Source organism: Echiichthys vipera, assembly GCF_963691815.1.
Source record: "Echiichthys vipera genome assembly, chromosome: 12".
Taxonomy (NCBI): domain Eukaryota; kingdom Metazoa; phylum Chordata; class Actinopteri; order Perciformes; family Trachinidae; genus Echiichthys; species Echiichthys vipera.
The window spans coordinates 2645692-2667218 of NC_139837.1; the positions used below are offsets into that span (position 1 = coordinate 2645692).

The 21527-nt window shown below is 44.5% G+C and overlaps 1 protein-coding gene across 1 annotated transcript in view; it reads left to right on the top strand.

Moving 5' to 3' along the window:
- The window catches only part of pxdn (peroxidasin), an 83457-nt gene that overhangs the window by 18738 nt on the left and 43192 nt on the right, over positions 1 to 21527 (top strand). Inside the window, exons 2-4 of the mRNA XM_083924996.1 lie at positions 5342 to 5413; positions 9850 to 9921; positions 18552 to 18623. Coding sequence (XP_083781122.1) covers positions 5342 to 5413; positions 9850 to 9921; positions 18552 to 18623 — 216 coding nt within the window. The remainder of the gene's footprint in view (positions 1 to 5341; positions 5414 to 9849; positions 9922 to 18551; positions 18624 to 21527) is intronic.

Below are 21527 nucleotides of genomic sequence, written 5' to 3' on the forward strand. Positions count from 1 at the left end.
TTGAATCTTTTCATCGACCAAATCTGCAGTAAACACTCCACCTCCGCATCACACCAACATGAACCTTTCACCGCCATTGTTGTTGTTGTTAAATGTCCGCGCATGGTCCGTCCTTCTATTTTCTATGTCCGAACAGGCGCACATACCGCTAACGCCGTAGGGCTCGTGCTCGTGCTTGTACACTTGCGCGGAACGGGTGCAGCCCGAGTTTGAGTGTGAGTGCGCCCTTACACAGCGTTTTGTTTAGCAGATGAAGCTGTTCCGGACCGTACTCCTGCCTCTTAATGACACCACTGGAGTAAAGACATTTTAGACCGTTTATGTGCTACAAAGAATATATCCTATAAGTAGAATCAAAAACAGCGGCAGTCTCAGTTGTTGCGAGAGCACATGTGGGATACATCGGCGCTGATGTCATCAGCCCTTACCTTCTATCGACTGCAGATGCTTTAAACACCTCCTGCTGCCACAGATTACACTGGGCTTGACCTTATTTAGCCTTCTGTACACAGAGACACAGTCATCTCTACACACAGCCACTGCCAGGACAAATGGTTCAGTTAGCAAACTTACAATCACCCACAGCAGTCAGGAGGGAGTGCAGTCAGGGTAAGAGCTCCTAAGGGCGTTCGTTTTGGTCTTAGTCGACTAAGGGCGCACTCCCACTGTTCCTCCGTCCCGCGCCCCGTGCTTTAGGGTCCTTGTCCCCCCCTCCAGGCCCGTTTGTACTCACACTACCTGGGCCTCGGTGAATGCTTCTTGCTGCCTATACGTCATCACGCCGTAACACGTCACACGCATTGATGACGTCATGGCGATGCGTGGCTTTGTTTCCAGATCTTTCCGTAGACCTCTGAGTTTTTGTGCGTCTTGTCGACTGTTTTTGAATCTTTTCATCGACCAAATCTGCAGTAAACACTCCACCTCCGCATCACACCAACGTGAACCTTTCACCGCCATTGTTTGAAATGTCCGCGCATGGTCCCTCCTTCTTTTTTCTACGTCCCAACAGGCGCACAGGAAATGACCTCAGAACCGCCGTAGACCCCGTGCTCGTACACGTGTGCACGCTCGTGCTCGTACACGTGCAAACGTGCTTTACAAAAGCCCACCTCTCCCAAATGGGCCATGGCCGGCAACCGTACAGCTCCTAGGTGCAGTACGGTTGCACTCACACTGGTCAAACGAACTAGACTTTACCCGTGGAACCTGTATGGGCACGGTACGGAGGGACAGTGTGAGTGCGCCCTAAGATTTCTTTAGTTGTTGAGTCATTTTGTGTTTTTTTCATGCTGAATGAGAAACTCAGTTTTACAGATCTGTCCATTAAATGAACCAAGCGATAAGTGGGAAGAACCGTTTGAGCGTCAGCCCCAGTGTAGAGGACGCTGTGTGAACCAGTACTATGCAAAGAGTGAACCCTTTCCCTTTGCTTCAGACTCACCTCTGTAGAGATCAGAAACACGGCTTTCATGTGTACCTGAGACGGGTGCTGCTTGAACCAGCACGTAGCCCTGCTCCCCTGCTTTCCCTCCCCCTCCCCCTCGCCTTCATCTCTCAGAGCTGGAGGCAGTTAGGCAGGACGGCCCCTGCCTCAGCATGTCGGGCACTGCACTCTGCACCCTGGGCCCGTCGCCTGGAGAGAGGTGTTTTCCTCTCCTTCGACTGTAGCAGTGAACTCAATGTTCAATCCACGGACGACCCCTCAACCCTCTCTCCACTTAAAATGTCTCTGTCATTTTCAAAGGCTGCGTTCACACCGCAGTTCCCAGTGACGCTCAGATGTGACCCATATCTGATTTGCATTTGACAGCGTGAACAGAACAAGTCCCATTGAATCTGACATTTTCGAATCAGAATCAGGAACCTTTTTAATGTGATACTGAATCGGATATGTATTGTCTTTTGTTGTTGTTTTTTTACTGCAATCTGAACAGCCAGGTTGCATCTAAGGGCGCACTCACACTGTGCCTCCGTCCCGCGCCCCGGGCTTTAGGGTCCTTGTCCCCCCCTCCAGGCCCGTTTGTACTCACACTACCTGGGCCTCGGAGAATGCTTCTTGCTGCCTATACGTCATCACGCCGTAACACGTCACACGCATTGATGACATCATGGCAATGCGTGGCTTTGTTTCCAGATCTTTCCGTAGACCTCTGAGTTTTTGTGCGTCTTGTCGACTGTTTTTGAATCTTTTCATCGACCAAATCTGCAGTAAACACTCCACCTCCGCATCACACCAACGTGAACCATTGTTTTAAATGTCCGCGCATGGTCCCTCCTTCTTTTTTCTATGTCCCAACAGGCGCACAGGAAATGACCTCAGAACCGCCGTAGGCCTCATGCTCGTACACGTGCAAACACGCTCTACAAAAACCCACCTCTCTCAGACGGGCCGTGGACGGCCAGCTGGCCGCAGTTATGCATGGAGCGGTTGCACTCACACTGCTCAAACTCACTAGACTTTAGCTGAAAAATCTGTTTATGCCCGGTGCGAAAGGACAGTGTGTATGCGCCCTAATGCGACTTGACGTCATTCTGACCCGTGCTGCACTGTTGGAGAACAGCAGTGGAGCATGCAGACTGTTTGGTTGGTTTAGCAGTTTTGTCAGTTCGGCATTAAGCCATAAAGTCCCACAACACCGACTGCCGTTGCCATGTTCGCTTCAGTAAACACTGTTGTGGTGTGACGTCATCAATGATCAACTGCACATGCGGGTCACTTCAGGAGCGTGAGCTGTTCACACAGAACTCTGTAGACAGGTCACATTTAAAGACTAATGAAAATCAGGTTTGAGCAATGAATGAGAATTTTGCATTAAGACGTGCAGCGTGAACGGAGCCCCCCGATGCGTCAGACCCGTCGATGCGAAGCACACTGTGCAAACTTTCTCATTCTGAGGTTTTACGGTTCGGGCAAAGTTGTTGATTCATTTGCAACTGGGATCAGCAATGCAGCAGATTTATTTTCTTATCTTGACGTTAAGAACATAGTCTCTCACTCAGGCGGTGCCAGAAACAACAGTATCATCATCACCGCTGAAGGACGTTCCACACAAAGCATGTCGGTTACATAAACCTCTCGGAGCGAATGCTTGCACTAGCTCACAGCCTATTTACAAGGAAGCGAGCATATGACTCTGATTGGATCCATATGTGAAGGCTTTTACGGAGCCAACGGCCGATAAACATTTCACTGGCTATGAAATCAGGTGATTTGGTTATAGAAACATGAGGAATGACAAACTCTGGAATGCATAGCTTCATGTTGCTTTGCCCGTCGTGCATGAAGGCGAATTGGACACAAATGAACGCTAAGCTAATGAATGAATGCAACATGTTAATGAAATCTATGCTTGGGGTGGATTTCAAAGCAGGACAGGTCGTGTCCGACATCATTTAATAGTGAAAAAGCAAAAGTAAAGGTGTTTTTCCTCCTCTTTAAACTGGAAAAACGACCGATCTCTGTGCTTGCCAGCTTGCCGGCCACGGCCCGTTTGGGAGAGGTGGGCTTTTGGAAAGCACGTTTGCACGTGTACGAGCACGAGGCCTACAGCGGTTCTGACGTCCGTTTATGTGCGCCTGTTGGTACAAGTGCATTTCAACGCAGGACAGGTTGTGTCCGACATCATTCAACAGACAAAAAGCAAAAGTAAAGGTGTTTTTCCTCTTCTTTAAACTGGAAGAAGCACCGATCTCTAGAGTCCCATCACCCCGGCGTCTTGTCAGTTTTGTAAAATCATTGGGTTACAGTACGTCTGCGTGACCCAGTCTCTAAGACTGCGTTCACTCTGTAAGGTCACCGGCTACCAGGAATGCTGGTAGACAGTCGAAAGCTCTTGTTGGGGGAGTCTGGCTTTGGAGAGGAGAAAGAATGATGCAGTGAGTTCTCCCTGTCCTCGGCGCAGTGATAAATCTGTTTTGTGGCTCCACCCCAAACGTTCTCTTCATCTCTTTGGCTGGAGGTGTTTTCAATAGACTTTCCTCTCTCTGTGTCAAATGAGGCACAACTGGCTACCACGATTAATGTGGGTTAAAGCAGACCTTAAAGATATACGTTGGGAGAGAGTTTGGATGCCTTTTGGAAGAGTGGGGGGCTGATACAGTGTCTTCTTCAGTGACACATGGATAAAACGTTTTTCGAACATCGGATCCACAGCATTTCACACTCAGAATTTGATCCATATCATTTGGAAAGTCTAGTAAATACACGATTAAACCATTTAATCCTCATTCAAGTTACTGAAACGCTAAACTGAAAGTACACAGCTACGCCCATGGACGTCTGTAGTGCGCCTGCTCTATGAACCACACAGTACAGAAGCAGCGTCCATCGTCCTGGTATTTTAGACGCAGCAGTTGAACTTCTTTGGGCTTCACGCGCCGCCGAGCAGCTTTCATAGGAATAAACAGGTCCCTGCCTCCAACCCTGTGTCCATTACACCATCCATTGCACGTGTACGAGCACAAGCGTACGCACGTGTACGAGCACGAGGCCTACGGCGGTTCTGAGGTCATTTTCTGTGCGCTTGTTGGGACGTAGAAAAAAGAAGGAGGGACCATGCGCGGACATTTAAAACAATGGCGGTGAAAGGTTCACGTTGGTGTGATGCGGAGGTGGAGTGTTTACTGCAGATTTGGTCGATGAAAAGATTCAAAAACAGTCGACAAGACGCACAAAAACTCCGAGGTCTACGGAAAGATCTGGAAACAAAGCCACGTATCGCCATGACGTCATCAATGCGTGTGACGTGTTACGGCGTGATGACGTATAGGCAGCAAGAAGCATTCTCCGAGGCCCAGGTAGTGTGAGTACAAACGGGCCTGGAGGGGGGGGACAAGGACCCTAAAGCACGGGGCACGGGACGGAGGCACAGTGGGAGTGCGCCCTAAGACCGACTACGACCAATCAGTGCAACCAACAAGGTGACATATGCAGCCGACTTCAAGGGCGCATCACTGTCGTCGTCGGTTAAGCCCGCCCATAACAGATAGAATGAGCTCCAGCGGTGCGTGCCCAGAGGCTTGCGGTGCGTCTTGATTCCTAGGGTAGAAAGATACTGAAACCTGCGACCTGCTGCGTGTCCACTAGCCTGGTGATTGTTATCTTTGGGGCAAATGTTGAATAAATCTGCCCGCATGATTAAAGCTCGACTAAGGCATTTTTGCGACATGAGTAATGTGTCCAATTACCCTTTTTAGGATTATTACGTGAAGGTTGGACTTAAGCTCATGCAGATGTGTGTGTTGCCGGCTTTCTACGCATTGACAAATCTCCCAAATGTAACTTTGATAATAAACTCTGTACTTCCTGTGATCTTAATATACTTCCTTGTGTTTTCAGAGACCTGAGGTTCAACAAAATCAAGGATTTACAACCAGCTTCCTTCAGACGACTACAGAACCTCAACACACTGTAAGTCTTTGCTCCGGCTGCGTGGTTGTAAACGCTTGTGTATGTACTGTACGTACGTGTACATATAACCTCTGTCTTCGTATGACATTGGATCCTAAATGATATTTAATAGTTACGGCATCCTGTTGGTAAGATTTAGTGAATTAAAAGAACTTCTATTGGATTTTAATCAAGACTATTTCCCTAAAACAGCACTCTGCTGAATGATTGTCACTTCCCTCGAAATCCCTGTTTTTATTACACACACACACACACACACACACACACACACACACACACACTGCTGTGGTTTCACACATGTAGGTCAGCTCGTAATCTATGAGGAATTTCTTTTTCCACTTCCACCCACAGGGCTATTTATCATACGTCCAGCTCGCTCGACGGTGCGTTGCTACACTAATAAATGTTCCAGGTTTTGTGTTTTTCACGGGCAAAATATTAATTCATCAACTGAAAGTTAAAGAAATGCGTGCATGCTTCAGCTTATGTAGTCATATCAGTGTTTAGACTGTTCAGCTCAGGGGTTCACAACCTTTTTGGTCTCTTGGGACCACCGTAGTCCAGTCACATGAACTCATCCACCTTCATAAATCCCCATGTTCTGAATTTATAACCATTCATTGCATTAAAATGTGGATGTTGTTGGGAACTCTCAGTATTCAGGTTGGTGTGGTCAGTAATTTTACTACTGCTAGCCTACTAGGCTAACACTACTACTACTTGTAGTAGCCAGTAATTTTAGCTATTTAGCTAATTATCTCAACCATTTCTCCAGTACTTTTAGCTAACTCTTGATCAATTTAACCGTTCTTTTTAGAAAACTTTAGCTAACTATTTAAACCATTTATCCAGTACTTATGGCTATTTCAACCATTTATCAAATACTTTTAGCTAACTCTTCAACCATTTATCCAGTACTTTTAGCTAACTATTTCAACCATTTATCATCACTTTTAGCTAACTCTTCAACCATTTATCCAGTACTTTAAGCTAACTATTTCAAACATTTATCCATTAATGTTACTTTTAGCTAACTATTTCAAACATTGATCCAGTACTTTTAGCTAAATATTTCAAACATTTATCCATTAATGTTACTTTTAGCTAACTATTTCAAACATTTATCCAGTACTTTTAGCTAACACTTCAACCATTTATCCAGTACTTTTAGCTAACTCTTCAACCATTTATCCAGTACTTTTAGCTAACTCTTCAACCATTTATCCAGTACTTTTAGCTAACTATTTCAACCATTTATCCAACACTTTTAGCTAACTCTTCAACCATTTATCCAGTACTTTTAGCTAACTCTTCAATAATTTATCCATCACTTTTAGCTAACTATTTCAAACATTTATCCATTAATGTTACTTTTAGCTAACTATTTCAAACATTTATCCAGTACTTTTAGCTAACTATTTCAAACATTTATCCATTAATGTTACTTTTAGCTAACTATTTCAAACATTTATCCAGTACTTTTAGCTATTTAGCTAACTATTTCAAACATTTATCCAGTACTTTTAGCTAACACTTCAACCATTTATCCAGTACTTTTAGCTAACTCTTCAATAATTTATCCATCACTTTTAGCTAACTATTTCAACCATTTATCATCACTTTTAGCTAACTATCTCAACCATTTATCAAATACTTTTAACTAACACTTCAACTATTTATCCAGTACTTTTAGCTAACTCTTCAACCATTTATCCAGTACTTTTAGCTAACTCTTCAATAATTTATCCATCACTTTTAGCTAACTATTTCAACCATTTATCATCACTTTTAGCTAACTATCTCAACCATTTATCCAGTACTTTTAGCTAACTCTTCAACCATTTATCCATCACTTTTAGCTAACTATTTCAACCATTTATCATCACTTTTAGCTAACTATTTCAACCATTTATCATCACTTTTAGCTAACTATCTCAACCATTTATCCAGTACTTTTAGCTAACTATTTCAACATTTTATCCAGTACTTTTAGCGAACTATCACAAACATTTATCCAGTACTTTTAGCTAACACTTCAACCATTTATCCAGTACTTTTAGCTAACACTTCAACCATTTATTCAGTACCTTTAGCTAACACTTCAACCATTTTTCCAGTTCTTTTAGCTAACTATTTCAACCATTTATCCATCACTTTTAGCCAACTATCACAACCATTTATCCAGTACTTTTAGCGAACACTTCAAAGATTTATCCATTATTTTTAGCTAACTATTTCAACCATTTGTAGCCTATGTTAAAGTAGCTAACCACCATTTAAGCTAACTGTTTCAAGCTACTTTATTAAACATATTTCAAGTATTTAGTTATTACTTTGTATAATTTATTTCTACCATTTATTCATACTTTTAGCCATCTGTTTTAACTTCTGTGTGTTAGCTTATTCATTTTCATTCACTCTTCCATCATTGCACAAGTAGTGTTCAGGTGTTACTGTTGACTAAATGTTAATATGGATGTAATACTTTAGCCAAATCATAATTTACAGCTACAGTTTTTCCATGTACCCTCTGGGGTACAAGTACCCTTGGTTGGGAATCACCTGTTTGCTGACTGCTAGGATAAATCAAACTCATCCATGCTCATCTTGTAGCTGTTGCTGCCGCAGAGTAAGGTAGACATATGCAAAAGACGGAGTAAAAGCACTTTTAGCATTGCACTAAAAGTGAAGATGTGTAGATCCAGTTACGTGTCCATAGTTAATAATCATGAGAATATGTGCATGGCATGGACAAAGTGGTTTAGATTGAATTTCAAAGTGAAGAAAAGTCCCTTAAGGCAGGAGAAAAGCCCAGCCTTTCCTATCAGCCGGCCATGTTGAGGGCTTTATATCCTGAACAGCTCTTCCTGGTTTCAGGCAGCAGTTCCACAGACTGAACAATAACACACATCTTAAAGACTGTCAGTCTTTGAACTACACAGACATGTCCAATATTACTGCTGCACAGACAGAAGTATGTCTGTAATGTCCGTTGAAGGGGCTCTCAGCTAGCCTTTGGAGCTCTCAGCTAGCCTCTGACAGAGTGTCACAGGAGCTTGTAGTCGTTTACATCTAATAATGTTCTGTTTTTGTTGTGTTTCATAAAGCACAAATAAAAACAGGGAACAAGTGATCACAAACCATTTGGAATAACGACTCAAATCTAAAATCCGAACACTTCCAAACCGCAGAGCAAAGGGAGAATGTGTCATCAAGCGGACGAGGTGTCCGAGGTCAGCAGGCAACTGACGCAAACAACTGTGAACTACATCATATTACAAATAATGAACTCCTTCTATTACATAATATATATTATTATATCATAATGAAACAATTAATGGACTGTTTGTTAGGGCTGCCCCCCGACCAAGGACTTTCTTGGTCGACCAATGGTCATTTAAAGCGATAAGTCGACTAATTGACGAACATATATATATAGATATCAAGTATAAACCTGTATATTATTTGCACGATGGCATGTAAATTCTGTCTGTTTCCAACTCTCAGAAAACTTTGACAGCGAGGTTCACTGGTTCAAAGTTCGTTTGTTCAATTGTTTGGGGGAAAAAAGGGGAAAACGAAACTGAAACTTCTCAGAGATCCTTTATTATTTAGTTTGAGACGATGATTCACTCCTACAAAAAAAAAACAACCCAGAATCAAACAAAATTAAATGATTCCTTTATTTGTATTTTTTAGGCCAAGGTCCCTAAAACAGGGTCCACACAGGCCAAGGTCTCTAAAACAGGGTCCACACAGGCCAAGGTCTCTAAAACAGGGTCCACACAGGCCAAGGTCTCTAAAACAGGGTCCACACAGGCCAAGGTCTCTAAAACAGGGTCCACATAGGCCAAGGTCTCTAAAACAGGGTCCACACAGGCCAAGGTCTCTAAAACAGGGTCCACATAGGCCAAGGTCTCTAAAACAGGGTCCACACAGGCCAAGGTCTCTAAAACAGGGTCCACATAGGCCAAGGTCTCTAACACAGGGTCCACACAGGCCAAGGTCTCTAAAACAGGGTCCACACAGGCCAAGGTCTCTAAAACAGGGTCCACATAGGCCATAAAACCAGTCCTGAGTTATCTGTAAGAAACAGGATGTACAGAAGCACAGATCTGCCGTTACACCGTCATGAGGCCGCTATTTACGTTTTCCATTTAGCACAAACAAGCTCTGCACCGGTCACATGATCAGGTTCAACAGAGGAGACACTGAACTGCATCTGACCGGACAAAACTATGATTATAAATTAGAAAGATCCAAAATTCCCACAACAATAGTGGCGCCCAATGTCGTCAACATAATGTAGCAAGTCTTTAATGACGCTGACAGACTGGGAACACCCTGTGGCCATTCTCTGCTCAGAATTAGCCCAGAACAAACTTGCTGTCCGTCTTGTAACCACTAAATAACCGCTTGTTTGCTTTCCTCCACAGCCTCCTCAACAACAATCATATACGCAGGATCCCCAGGGGGGCGTTTGAAGACCTGGAAAACCTCAAATATCTGTAAGTTGCCCTCGTGTCAGTTTTGTTTTGCTTTTGAGGTCAAGTGATAGATTCTGAGACGATGTGTCAGCGTCTTTGTTCCGTCAGACTTAAGGGGTAAAAGGTCGCCGTTAGAGGAGTTCACTCTGTGCTGAGTCAACAGGAGAGGACGCACGGTGAAACATGTCTCACGCGCCTGTTGACTGTGAATGAGCAAGACAGCTGATGTTACTCCGCCGCTCAGCCTGTGGAAGTGTATCAGCTCAGTGTACGGAAAGTGCATCAATGAAAAGCCTCCCTTTTGTCTGATCCTCTGTACTTATGTGTCTGGAAGTCTTGACCTGGAGGCAGATGAGAGCAGATTTCGGAGGCATGTGTCGCCCTAAGGTTCCTGTGGGATTGCTAGTTCGCTCCCTTTGTTAGTCACTTACATCATCACCCCTCTTGGTGAGAGCACACGCTGTGCTCACAGTTAGATATGGTCTGTTTTCAATGCGTGGACCTCCTCTAACGTGGGGGCTAGGGCTTCACAATATGAAGAAAATACGCGTTATCCGCAGTAATGATAGCACGTGTGATTAGTTGTACGCAGTTCTGCCTTTGTGCTGCATTCGTTTTACTGCTAAAATCAAAATGTCCGCATACCCAGATGACAGATCGAGTGGCTCGCCGCCAATGACTCTTAATAACGACACACATAACTAATCGTAACAGTGTGACATGGCGGTGTGGTGGCAGTTTGAAACACGTGACAGTGGTGGACGCTTAAATCGTGTGACCATGAAAAATGTGACGGTTCTATTTAACATTTTTGAGACAGTCACAGTTTTAAACACGCGGTTAAATGTTGTCATATGTCACTGAACAACAGCGGCGTAAAATCATCCCAGGGTCTTTTTCAGCAGATGCACTTTGACTCCTCTTTATTGATCCTTTGGGATAAACTAAAGACAACTAAGGTATAAAAAATACAGTTTAGGATAACCAATAAACCCTTAGCTAAATAGATACAGAAAGTATATTTACAGTAAAAAATAAACTCTCAGTCAAACGTACGGTATATGAGGTAGATGTAAGAATACAGGTCAAATAAAAATCACAGAAAATGAAATCAGAAAAGTTAAATGTAGAGGAAACGTATGAAATAAAACATGTATGACTCATTAAAAAGCCGTCCAGACTATTTTTTTTCATGTAGTAACGGAGAAGTCCCGGACAGCCGCTAATAGGAATGAATGTAATGTTATGTGGCTAACAGTTAGCTTGGGGCAGCACGGTGAAGGCATTCAAAGGTCTTTTTTAACCACTAATGCTGCTGAAAATAACAGCAAACCTCTGCAGCAGCATGAGAAGAGTTCCTACACACAAAACAAAGCAGCAACAGCGTAGTTAGTGAAGCCAGAGTTTATTAAAGAGTGTTTTAAAGACTTACCTACTGGCCCCTGTACCAGCTCCTCTCATAGTAAAGTCCATTACAGTGGAAGGAGCCCATTGCTGCTTTGTTGTGTGTGTAGGGACTCTTCTCATGCTGCTGCAGAGGTTTGCTGTTATTTTCAGCAGCATTAGTGGTTAAAAAAGACCTTTGAATGCCTTCACCGTGCTGCCCCGAGCTAACCAGTGTTAGCCACGTTCAGCTGTTAGCGACTGTTAGCCTTTTAATGAAACCGAAGGTCAGTGTTAGAGCACAGCGTTTCCCTTTCAGCACAGTGTGAGAGTCTTTACTGAGCATTTCTCTCCTCTCCTGTGACAAACGTGATTGAGCGACGCCATCCTCGCGTCACAGGCGATGACACCGCCTCCATCGCGTTTAATGTGAACGCACAGTTAAAATTCACTATGGTGCAGAGGAAGCCCACTAATGGCTAATGTATCCATTCCACTGAAACACTACAGCGCTGTGCTGTCTGTCTCAGCCCAGCACGGAGAACGTGTGGTGGATTCACGCTATTACCCAGCAGTCTGATGCGTGGAGATGTCTCTGCAGTTATACGGCGTCGGCCCGGCGTGTTTTTAGGCGGTTTAAAGAAGATAAAGACAGTTTATGGCGCGTGGAGCTGGCTGTCTGGCTCCTTCCCAATTCCTGCTTCTCACTTTTATAATTGCTTGTTTAATTAAAAAACAGAAAGGAAATTACCCCCATCGTTATTTCATCGAACCAATGAAGTGAAGGCAACATTAAAAAAAGTGTCTTGCACTGATAAAACCAAAACAGATTTATTGCACAGCCCTGGTTGGGACAAAACTGGGAGAAAGTGAAGGATATATTTAATTTCATCTCATCTTCAGCCTCTTATCCGGGGTCGGGTCTCGGGGGCAGCAGCTTTAGCAGGGGACCCCAAACTTCCCTTTCCCGGGCCACATTAACCAGCTCTAACTGGGGGATCCTGAGGCGTTCCCAGGCCAGTGTGGAGATCTAATCTCTCCACCTGGTCCTGGGTCTTCCCCGAGGCCTCCTCCCAGCTGGACGTGCCTGGAACACCTCCCTAGGGAGGCGCCCAGGGTTCATCCTTACCAGATGATCCTGAACCACCTCAACTGGCTCCTTTCAACGCAAAGGAGCAGCGGCTCTACTCCGAGTTCCTCACGGATGCTGAATTTCTCCCCCTCTCTCTAAGGGAGACTCCAGCCCCCCTCCTGAGGAAACACATTTCGGCCGCTTGTACCCGCGACCTGGTTCTTTGGGTCCTGACCCAGCTTTCATGACCACAGGTGAGGGTAGGAACCAGGACTGAGGGTAGATCCAGAGCTTTGTCTTCCTCAGCTCTTCTGTTCATCACAACGGTGCGGAAGAGCGACTGCAGCTCGGCCCCCGCTGCTCCGATTCTCCGGCCGAACTCACCCATATATTTAATTTCCTTTAGAAAATGTTGTTTATTGGGTTGTGTGCGTTTTGAGACTGGGGGGAGAGGGAGGGGGGGCAAGGACCCTAAAGCACGGGGCGCGGTGCGGAAGGACGGCGTGAGTGCGCCCTTAAGTGTCTGCATAATGGCTGATCAAGTCAAATCTGAATATTAGCAGGAACTGGTGATAAAGTCCTGTGTGTTTGGAAAGAATTAGCGTGACACACCGTTACATAACCGCCCGGCTAATGTCCTGGACAACCACTCCGCACTGGAGACGCATGTACATCAGCTCCAAGAGAGGGGGAGGGACGACGGGGTGAGGAGAAGGGATGTACAGGCCTTTCTTTCTTTTCCTCTCTTCATTTTACTGACACGCAAACATAAACATTCCCGCCTTATGTGCTCGCTCTCGGTGTCGTAACTAAATACCGTAGCTGTTTTAATGACAGTGCCCTGCAGAGTTCATCCAAAGCCCGCACCGTGGCCTAACCTCTGTGATTAGGGTACGTTTCCCCCCCTTCCCCCTGACTCAGTGCTCTGTAGCTCGGGGCTAGATCGTATCTCCAATCTTACCTCTTCACTTCCTTTGGTCCCCAGTAAAGTCCACTCCCTGTCACCTTTCATGTCCTGCAGACCTAATGGCCGGGCGGCCGTCTGTGCAGCTGCCTCCTCTCTCCCACGACCGTCTCCGCCAACAAAACAGAGGTCGACACACCTCTTTATGGGAACCCTTCACTGTTTATTTGATCTTTTTCTAAATGGTCATTTGCATTACATTCATCTGAGGTTGTACCTGTAGCTTCAGTGCGTTTACATGCGGTTTAAAACCCCCAATTATATTCAAATTAAGGCAATACTCCGGTTTCTTAACCCTCCTGTTCTCCTAAGGGTCAATTTGACCCCATTTAATGTTAAAAATCTCTAAATAATCTCATTTTTTTGCTTTATATTTATGACTTTTCCTCATTTTATGGAGAAAACTCATAAAAAAACTAAAATTATCATGATTATATATATTTTTTATTGTTCTTATCGTACATGTACTTGTGGCATCGGTGTTCCTTTGGGTCAGTTTGATAATCTGGATGATTTAATCATTATTATTATTGTTTATTTTACAATTAAAATCTTATATGAGGTCAAATTCATGCTGCTGTCCTTGATAACGGACGTTACTTTCATTCCAGATGTTACAAATAACACAAAATAGCACTTAAAATAACAGATTTACTTTAAAACACACACACAGAAATCCCTCCATGCAGTTTAACATCAGTGATATTTTTCATTCTGTTAAAAAAAAACATAAAGTACCCGACTTCACGTGAGTCACACATTGATTAGGATCATTTTCCAGATGTTTAACGGTCAAATTGACCCCGAGAATAAATGGAGTTAGTCAAATTTGAGGGCAACAGGAGAGTTAAACACCATGTAAACACCGTACCCCGGGTAACAGACCTAGAGAACGCCTTTAGTCACCGGGGAAAAAGAATAAACCAGGAAGTAATGGCGCCGAAAAAAACGTTAAAACAACAGCAACACATGATTTACCTGTAAACCAAGGCAGGACCTCGCCACGGCAAATGACATCACTACCAAGAAGAGCCTTTTCTGTCGTAACTCTGTCCAAAAGTCGTCCGTAAAAACACTGTGTTCTGATCAGCTGTATGTTGGCGGAGCGCCACCTACTGTACCAGAGGTCAAGTTACTCCCGTTGTCTTCCCCGCTCTCCCCCGCTCATGTATACCGGAGGAACTTCACTATTGCGATTATGCCTTTAACCGAGGTACGGCTGTTTTCGGGTTAGTGCTGTGCATGGAAACGCACTGGCCCTCATTTATCAATCTTGCGTGGAAACGGGCGCAGATCTGAGCGCAGAATTGGTCGTAGGACAGGACCCACGTGTGATTTATGAAACATTCGTATCTGACCAATCTCAGCGTACGAATGAGCGGGCCTTGATGAATGCAGCGGCTGAATTCGATCGTCTTTAACATGTTACGCCCTTAAAGATTCACGGTTCGAGGCCTCGCCCACTGAGGTCAAACACAGAGAGACGAAACGCTGGTTAGAAAAGAAACTTTTCCGCCACACAGATCTGCATCCTGACATCCGAGATGGAGCAAAATAAAGACGTGCTTTTTGTCTTAAGAGTGGAATAAAAGGGGCCCATCATAAAAACGCTGTATAAGAATAAAGGAGGCAGTCAACCCGAAGCAGCGCTCCACTGAGACCCGCGTGCACTTGTGCGTGTGTGCGCACTGCTGAACCTGCGCTCCTGCTCTGTAGCGGGGTTCGTTCATTATTTTCAGACAGATTTTGCTGCACCGCAAATACTCAAAGGCTCAAATGTGCGACAAGATCTCAGACCTGACGTGAGATTTGATCGTAGCTCCCGCTCACGTCCAAATTGATAAATGCCGGAGTTTGCTGGGAAACGGTCGTACGCACGTTTGTCTGCCGTACGTTCGTTTGATAAATGAGGGCCACTGAGAGGAGAGACCTCGTACCCTCATTATAACCTCTGTAACAAACACAGTTATGTTATAACACACATCACAAGCTGCTCTGTTGATTGGACAGTTTCTTTCTTTCCTTGTTGCAAGTTGCACGTTTGACGTTAACGTTTCGCGAAACAGTCAGAAAAACACTCAGAGCCGCACGATTCTGATACCATCCCTTATAACAACAATATATCTGGTTACTCCAGAGTCACTGAAGCGCACACATTATACTTAACGGTCATTATTACCCCCATTTTATACAAATTAGTTCTGTATTTCCGTCTGTTTTCTGATTTCCTGACGGGACAGGCCGCGTCCTTTCTCTATGAATGTCACTTTAAAAAGTCCTGTCTTTAATCTAAGTTTGTTTATTTTTGTATAAATCCTTCAGCTTACACGGCAGGAAACCCGATAGCATTCACACACGGACATGTTCTAGCACCGAGAAGGGCACGCAACGACGTGAAGATGTTTATTTTTCCATACGTTGCGTCACTCCTGAGATCTGTGTCTCATCGCGAGTGCAGCGCGGAGAGCGAAACAGAGAGATAGGAGGTGAAAGGACGGACGTTGTTTTTCTAGTATCACGTTTCTTGAACATGTGTGATGGAGGGAAAACAGTCACATCTTAAGAGGATCTGTCTTTCATGGAGCTAAAACACCACGTTGACCCACACACGCTGCATTTTCCCTCAGTCTGAAATTGAAATACGGAGAAAATGTGACGCGCAAGGAATGTTCGATGTCATATTCATTGTGTGTCTTACGATTGTTATGTGATGCACGCACCATGTTAACAGGTATATGTTGTTCCTTAGCTGTGCATTTATATCATCTTTAATGTTGTAATGTGAATGATAACCTGTACAGTCAGATATTAGGACTCGTTACCTTAATGTATAACAGTGCATCAGCGATAAAGAGGGTTTTATTGTTGCTTGTATTGACTTAGAGCAGGGGTGCCCAATCCTGCTCCTGGAGAGCCACTGTCCTGCATGTTTTAGGTTTCTCCTGCTCCAACACACCTGAATCTAATGCTGTGCTCGTTATCAAGCAGCTGAATCTCGTCACAGGTTTGGAAATGGTTAGATTCAGGTGTGTTAGAGCAGAGAAACCTAAAACATGCAGGACAGTGGCTCTCCAGGAGCAGGATTGGGCACCCCGGACTTAGAGTTTGATCCTTGGCTCATTTAACGTCAATATTCAACCCAAAATACAATGATCTGTAAAACATTATTCCATACGTTGCACTGTCCACTGCTGTCTGTGGTAATACGGTGTCGTTTAATATATAATATATAAAATTAATTTCCACTTTGACGCCTTTCACGCCTGTTAAAATACCGTAGATGTGAAAATAACACTGTTTTGTGACAGTTTTTATCTACATTTAGCTCAGAATTAAGTTTGAATTGTGTGACTGACGTTGTGTAAAAGAGAAGAGAGTGCTGCTTAGTTTTTTATTAATTCAAATTTAGCTGGGTGGTTAATAACACATTTTTTCATGTAGTGTGAAAGATCCGATCACACTCTTTTCATTGCTTCACAGAGACACTTTAAAGCATGGGTGTCAAAGTCAAGTTGAATGATCTCGGCCCCCGGGATGATATTTGATTAGTATTAGAACCGGCCCTCACGCCACAGCCGCCTGCTGGTGGTTTGTCACGCACCAAAACTACATTACCCACAATGCAACGGTAGCCCACGAACTCTTATCGTACATGTACTTGTGGCATCGGTGTTCCTTTGGGTCAGTTTGATAAACTGGATGATTTAATCATTATTATTATTGTTTATTTTACAATTCAAATATTATATGAGGTCAAATTCATGCTGCTGTCCTTGATAACGGACGTTACTTTCATTCCAGATGTTACAAATAACACAAAATAGCACTTAAAATAACAGACTTCCTTTAAAACACACACACAGAAATCCCTCCATGCAGTTTAACATCAGTGATATTTTTCATTCTGTTAAATAAAAACATAAAGTACCGACTTCACTTGAGTCACACATTGATTCTGATCATTTTCCAGATGTTTAACGGTCAAATTGACCCCGAGAATAAATGGAGTTAGTCAAATTTGAGGGCAACAGGAGGGTTAAGGCAATACTCCGGTTTCTTAAACACCATGTAAACACCGTACCCCGGGTAAAATCGGAGTTCTCATACCCTGGTTACTAAAGGAGTTCTTTAGGTCTGTTTAGGTATTCATGAAATAGAATAAACCAGGCTGCAGCGCCGCAAGTGTGCCGCCTCGTCTTCATTATTCATCAGCATTCAGGGCAGATGTCAACTTTCAGCAACCCCCCCAATAACGGCTAAAGGGGAGGTGGACAACAAGCACAGGGTGTTTCAAGCTCGGTGGGAGGCAGAGCACATGTTCACAACGCTGTGCGTCTTTATCTTGATATGAAGGAACACATTTTATTTTGAAGGACATTTTCTCTTTCTTTCTCGGGCATCTAGTAAGGATGAACCCTGGGCGCCTCCCTAGGGAGGTGTTCCAGGCACGTCCAGCTGGGAGGAGGCCTCGGGGAAGACCCAGGACCAGGTGGAGAGATTAGATCTCCACACTGACCTGGGAACGCCTCAGGATCCCCCAGTTAGAGCTGGTTAATGTGGCCCGGGAAAGGGAAGTTTGGGGTCCCCTGCTAAAGCTGCTGCCCCTGAGACCTGACCCCGGATAAGAGGCTGAAGATGAGATGAGATGAGATTTTCTTTTTTGCTGTTTGCCTGTTGAGTCATAAGAAAATCTTGCTTTATTCATGTAATGTACAGGAAAAGTGTGTTTTCTCTTTGGAGGAAGTTTGTTTTTGTCTGTTGGAAAATGTTTTCACCTGAAATTACTGACAAAAATACTGGATTATTCATTTAATTATGTAATAAAATACGGTACACTGTGTTAGGTCTTGGTTCAACAGGTTAAATGCATCATTTTAATGTGTTTTAATAAACATTGAACCAGTCCGGCCCTCGGCTTGTAGCTAATATGTTTTTTTGACCCTCTGATGTGTTTGACTTTGACATCCCTGCTTTAAAGTGTCTCTGTTTTTGGCACAAAATGGGAAAAACGACACCAAAGAAACGTCCGTATTGGCAAAAAATCCATTGGCCCAGTATTTCCCCATTGGTGCATCCCAACTGAAAGCCCATAATCATTTTGAAAAGGCAACTGAACCATGGTTACTGGATCAGACCCTCTCTACTTTCTCTCATGCCGTAATAACCAGACAGAGTTCACGTGATCCTGTGTGCGTGTGTGTTACTAATGATGCTGATTGTCTCTCCTTTCAGCTATTTGTACAAGAATGAAATCCAATCAATTGACAGACAAGCATTTAAGGGGCTTGTCTCTCTTGAGCAACTGTAAGTGACCAACTTCCTCGTCCATCTTTTTCCTTCTGCTCGACCCGCTGCTCCTCCTCCCACCTCCCACCTACTGTCTCTCTATCTGTAAAGCACCTACCCCCCCCACCCACCCCACCCCTTCCTGAGAGATCGCTACGCAAATCATGTAGCCTGGTAAGGTCTACATGGTCATAAGGGATCTCTAAGCTTCTTTATGTGATGCAGTAGTGACAGAGACGACCCAGACGTTGTCATGGAGGCATGTGTGACATGACTGTGTGGGCCTTACACAGGTGTCATGATAGCTCTGTTCAGTTAGTGACACCTTCCACCTCCAACCCCCTTACGTGCGCCCCCCCCTCTATCCACTTTCCCACCGCCACCATGCATGCCGTGTGTGCACCCACCCTTGTATCTTGTATGCCGCGCTGACCCCTTTTGCATGAGTCGCATGTCTTGTGGTCAGGACAGCAGATACTCGCCGCCCTCACGCAGAGTCTGAAGCACGACGTGTAGTCTTCTGAAGCCAGCAGCGCTAGCAGTGTCGCGCTAGAGTCAGAGCTTCCGCTTTATATCAAAGTTCAGATTGCATTGCGTCACTCCTGCTGCTACAGAAGCTGCTGTTCTGCTCTTTGCTGTAATCTGCTCGGAGTGTTTATATGTAAGCAACCTTCAGTGTTGTCGTGCATTACGTTGCCTCCTGTAGGTCTCAACAATCAGAGACGTCTGTGCTGCTTTCACAAGAATACACTCTGTACCTGTTGATAATGTATAAATGTGTATATGTATATATATACACTTGCATGATTGACAAGAAAACAACTCATCATTAAGTGCTGGTTGATGTTATAAATATGAATTAGCTTGTGTTACCTTTGGCAACATGATCCCTGTAGTTTGTCAGTAAGATAGTGTGCGACCCAGTCACCATAACAAAGCACCTGGTTGGGTTAAGGCAACAAAACCACCTGGTTTAGTGAAGTTAACACTAAGTTCTGCCAAAAACGTGTCTTTCTGTATCCTGGGAAGAGACGTAGCGTACATAACGTACCTCTCTGTAACCACTTTACCAAAGAACAAATGGCCAATTCAGCAGAAAATAAATACTCCAACATCAGGTCTTGTGTCTGGAAGATGTTCTGATTTTGCTCCAATAATGAAGGGTGATAGACCAGGGGTGTCAGAGTGATCCAGTAAAGGGTCGTGTGGCTGCAGGTCAATCAAAAACACACCTGGTCCAACAAATCAACTGTGTGAAGACAGTTCAGGTGGTTGAGTAAGTCGAGTCAGGTGTGTTTTTGACTGGTTGTGATGAAAACCTGCAGCCACAGCGACCCTTTACTGGATCACTTTGACACCCATGTGATAGACAATATGTATGCGACAACATCTCAGCCCGATTGCACATATTTAATAGTTCCTCTGGAGCCTGAAACCACCTGCAACACAACTACGCACTATCATTCACACATGACCCCCCACCAGCGCTCATCTGCCGAAGTTACACTAGCGTGCCAGTGAAGTACAGCAACATGAACACAAAGTAGGACCTCTTATGTTCCTCTTAACACGGTTTAGACCATGACTGATTGCTTCCTTGTCATCTCTCGCTTAACTTGTAACAGATACTGGATCAAAAATAGCGTAATAACCGGTGTAGGACGATGATTGATCCTAGAGAGGGGGATTATGTGGCTCTAAAAGGAACTGCCGTCTTCATTAGACCTCTCCGTCTTTCACTTGTCTGGACTGTGTTGTGTTTTTTTTGTGTGTTTGTTCTGGCTCCTCGACAACACACAGCCGATCCCAGGCAACACCCAAAGACACGCTGTCGGCCGTCCAGCACAGCTCGTGAAATACAGCAAAGACTCAACAGTGGAGAGATAACGCACGGGCCCAACTGAACAGGGTTTTCTGTTGTGGACAGAGATCTAGAGGAACACTGCCTTTTACTTCACGTCCTACGCTGCTTTAGTCTGTGTGTGTCTGTCTGTTTTGCTGCCTCAGCTGCTTTGGCCGTCGCCGCTTTCCATGTCTAAACAAGCAGATGCCCGACTGAGTCGCTACAGTCAGTCACCATCCAGCCATCGGTTGGGTTTCACTTCCCTAACCTTTTATTTGTAAGCGTATGTGTTTGATTGATTTTTTCTCAGCTCAAAGGCTTTTCGCTGGAATAAATGATATTTGCATTCCATGAGATAATGGTTGTACTTGTGCTTTTCACCTGCGGGCAATCGTATTTTACACGTAGATTTCAGATCCTGTATATCAACTGTCTGAGATGAATGCCTGATGTGCAAATTCCTCCAGTCTGTCTGCATTCACCCAGAGCTACATACCAACTTCTCTGAAGCTGATATTTCAGTAACAGTAGTAGTGCAACGGGACGACCGCTCGCACTCCAGTGTTGCTGCTTGCAGCTTTCTCAAGAACCGCTCATCTAAACAACTTCACACTCGAAACCCTTGGGTGTTTCCTTGGGTCCCGAGCGACACACACCCGCCATGACACGGTTGCATCACCTAGCAATGCTACGGTATCTGTGTCTTTTGACAAACAGCTAGCTATTTGGGACCAGGCTATTTCCAGGAACCATAGTGTTCATTGCAAAAGTTACATTACCGGTGCTTGATCTCCGTTCCCTCCGGCCTCTGACAGTTAATAGAAGCTGCCTCTCAATACACTGCGCAGCGTGTTCCACTAATGTCCCGTACATCTCCAGAGCTCGCACTCGACATCGCACTTCCTCGGGTCCTCAGCGATACACCCACCGAGTGTGAAGTAGTTCGATTAACGGTTGTCGAGAAAATCAAAGGACATACAGAGTTACCCTTCCATTTGAATTAGATAAAGTGTCAGGGACGGACAGGTGAACACTGGGGAACACTTAGGCCCTGTTTGGACGAGGACGATATAGAAAGG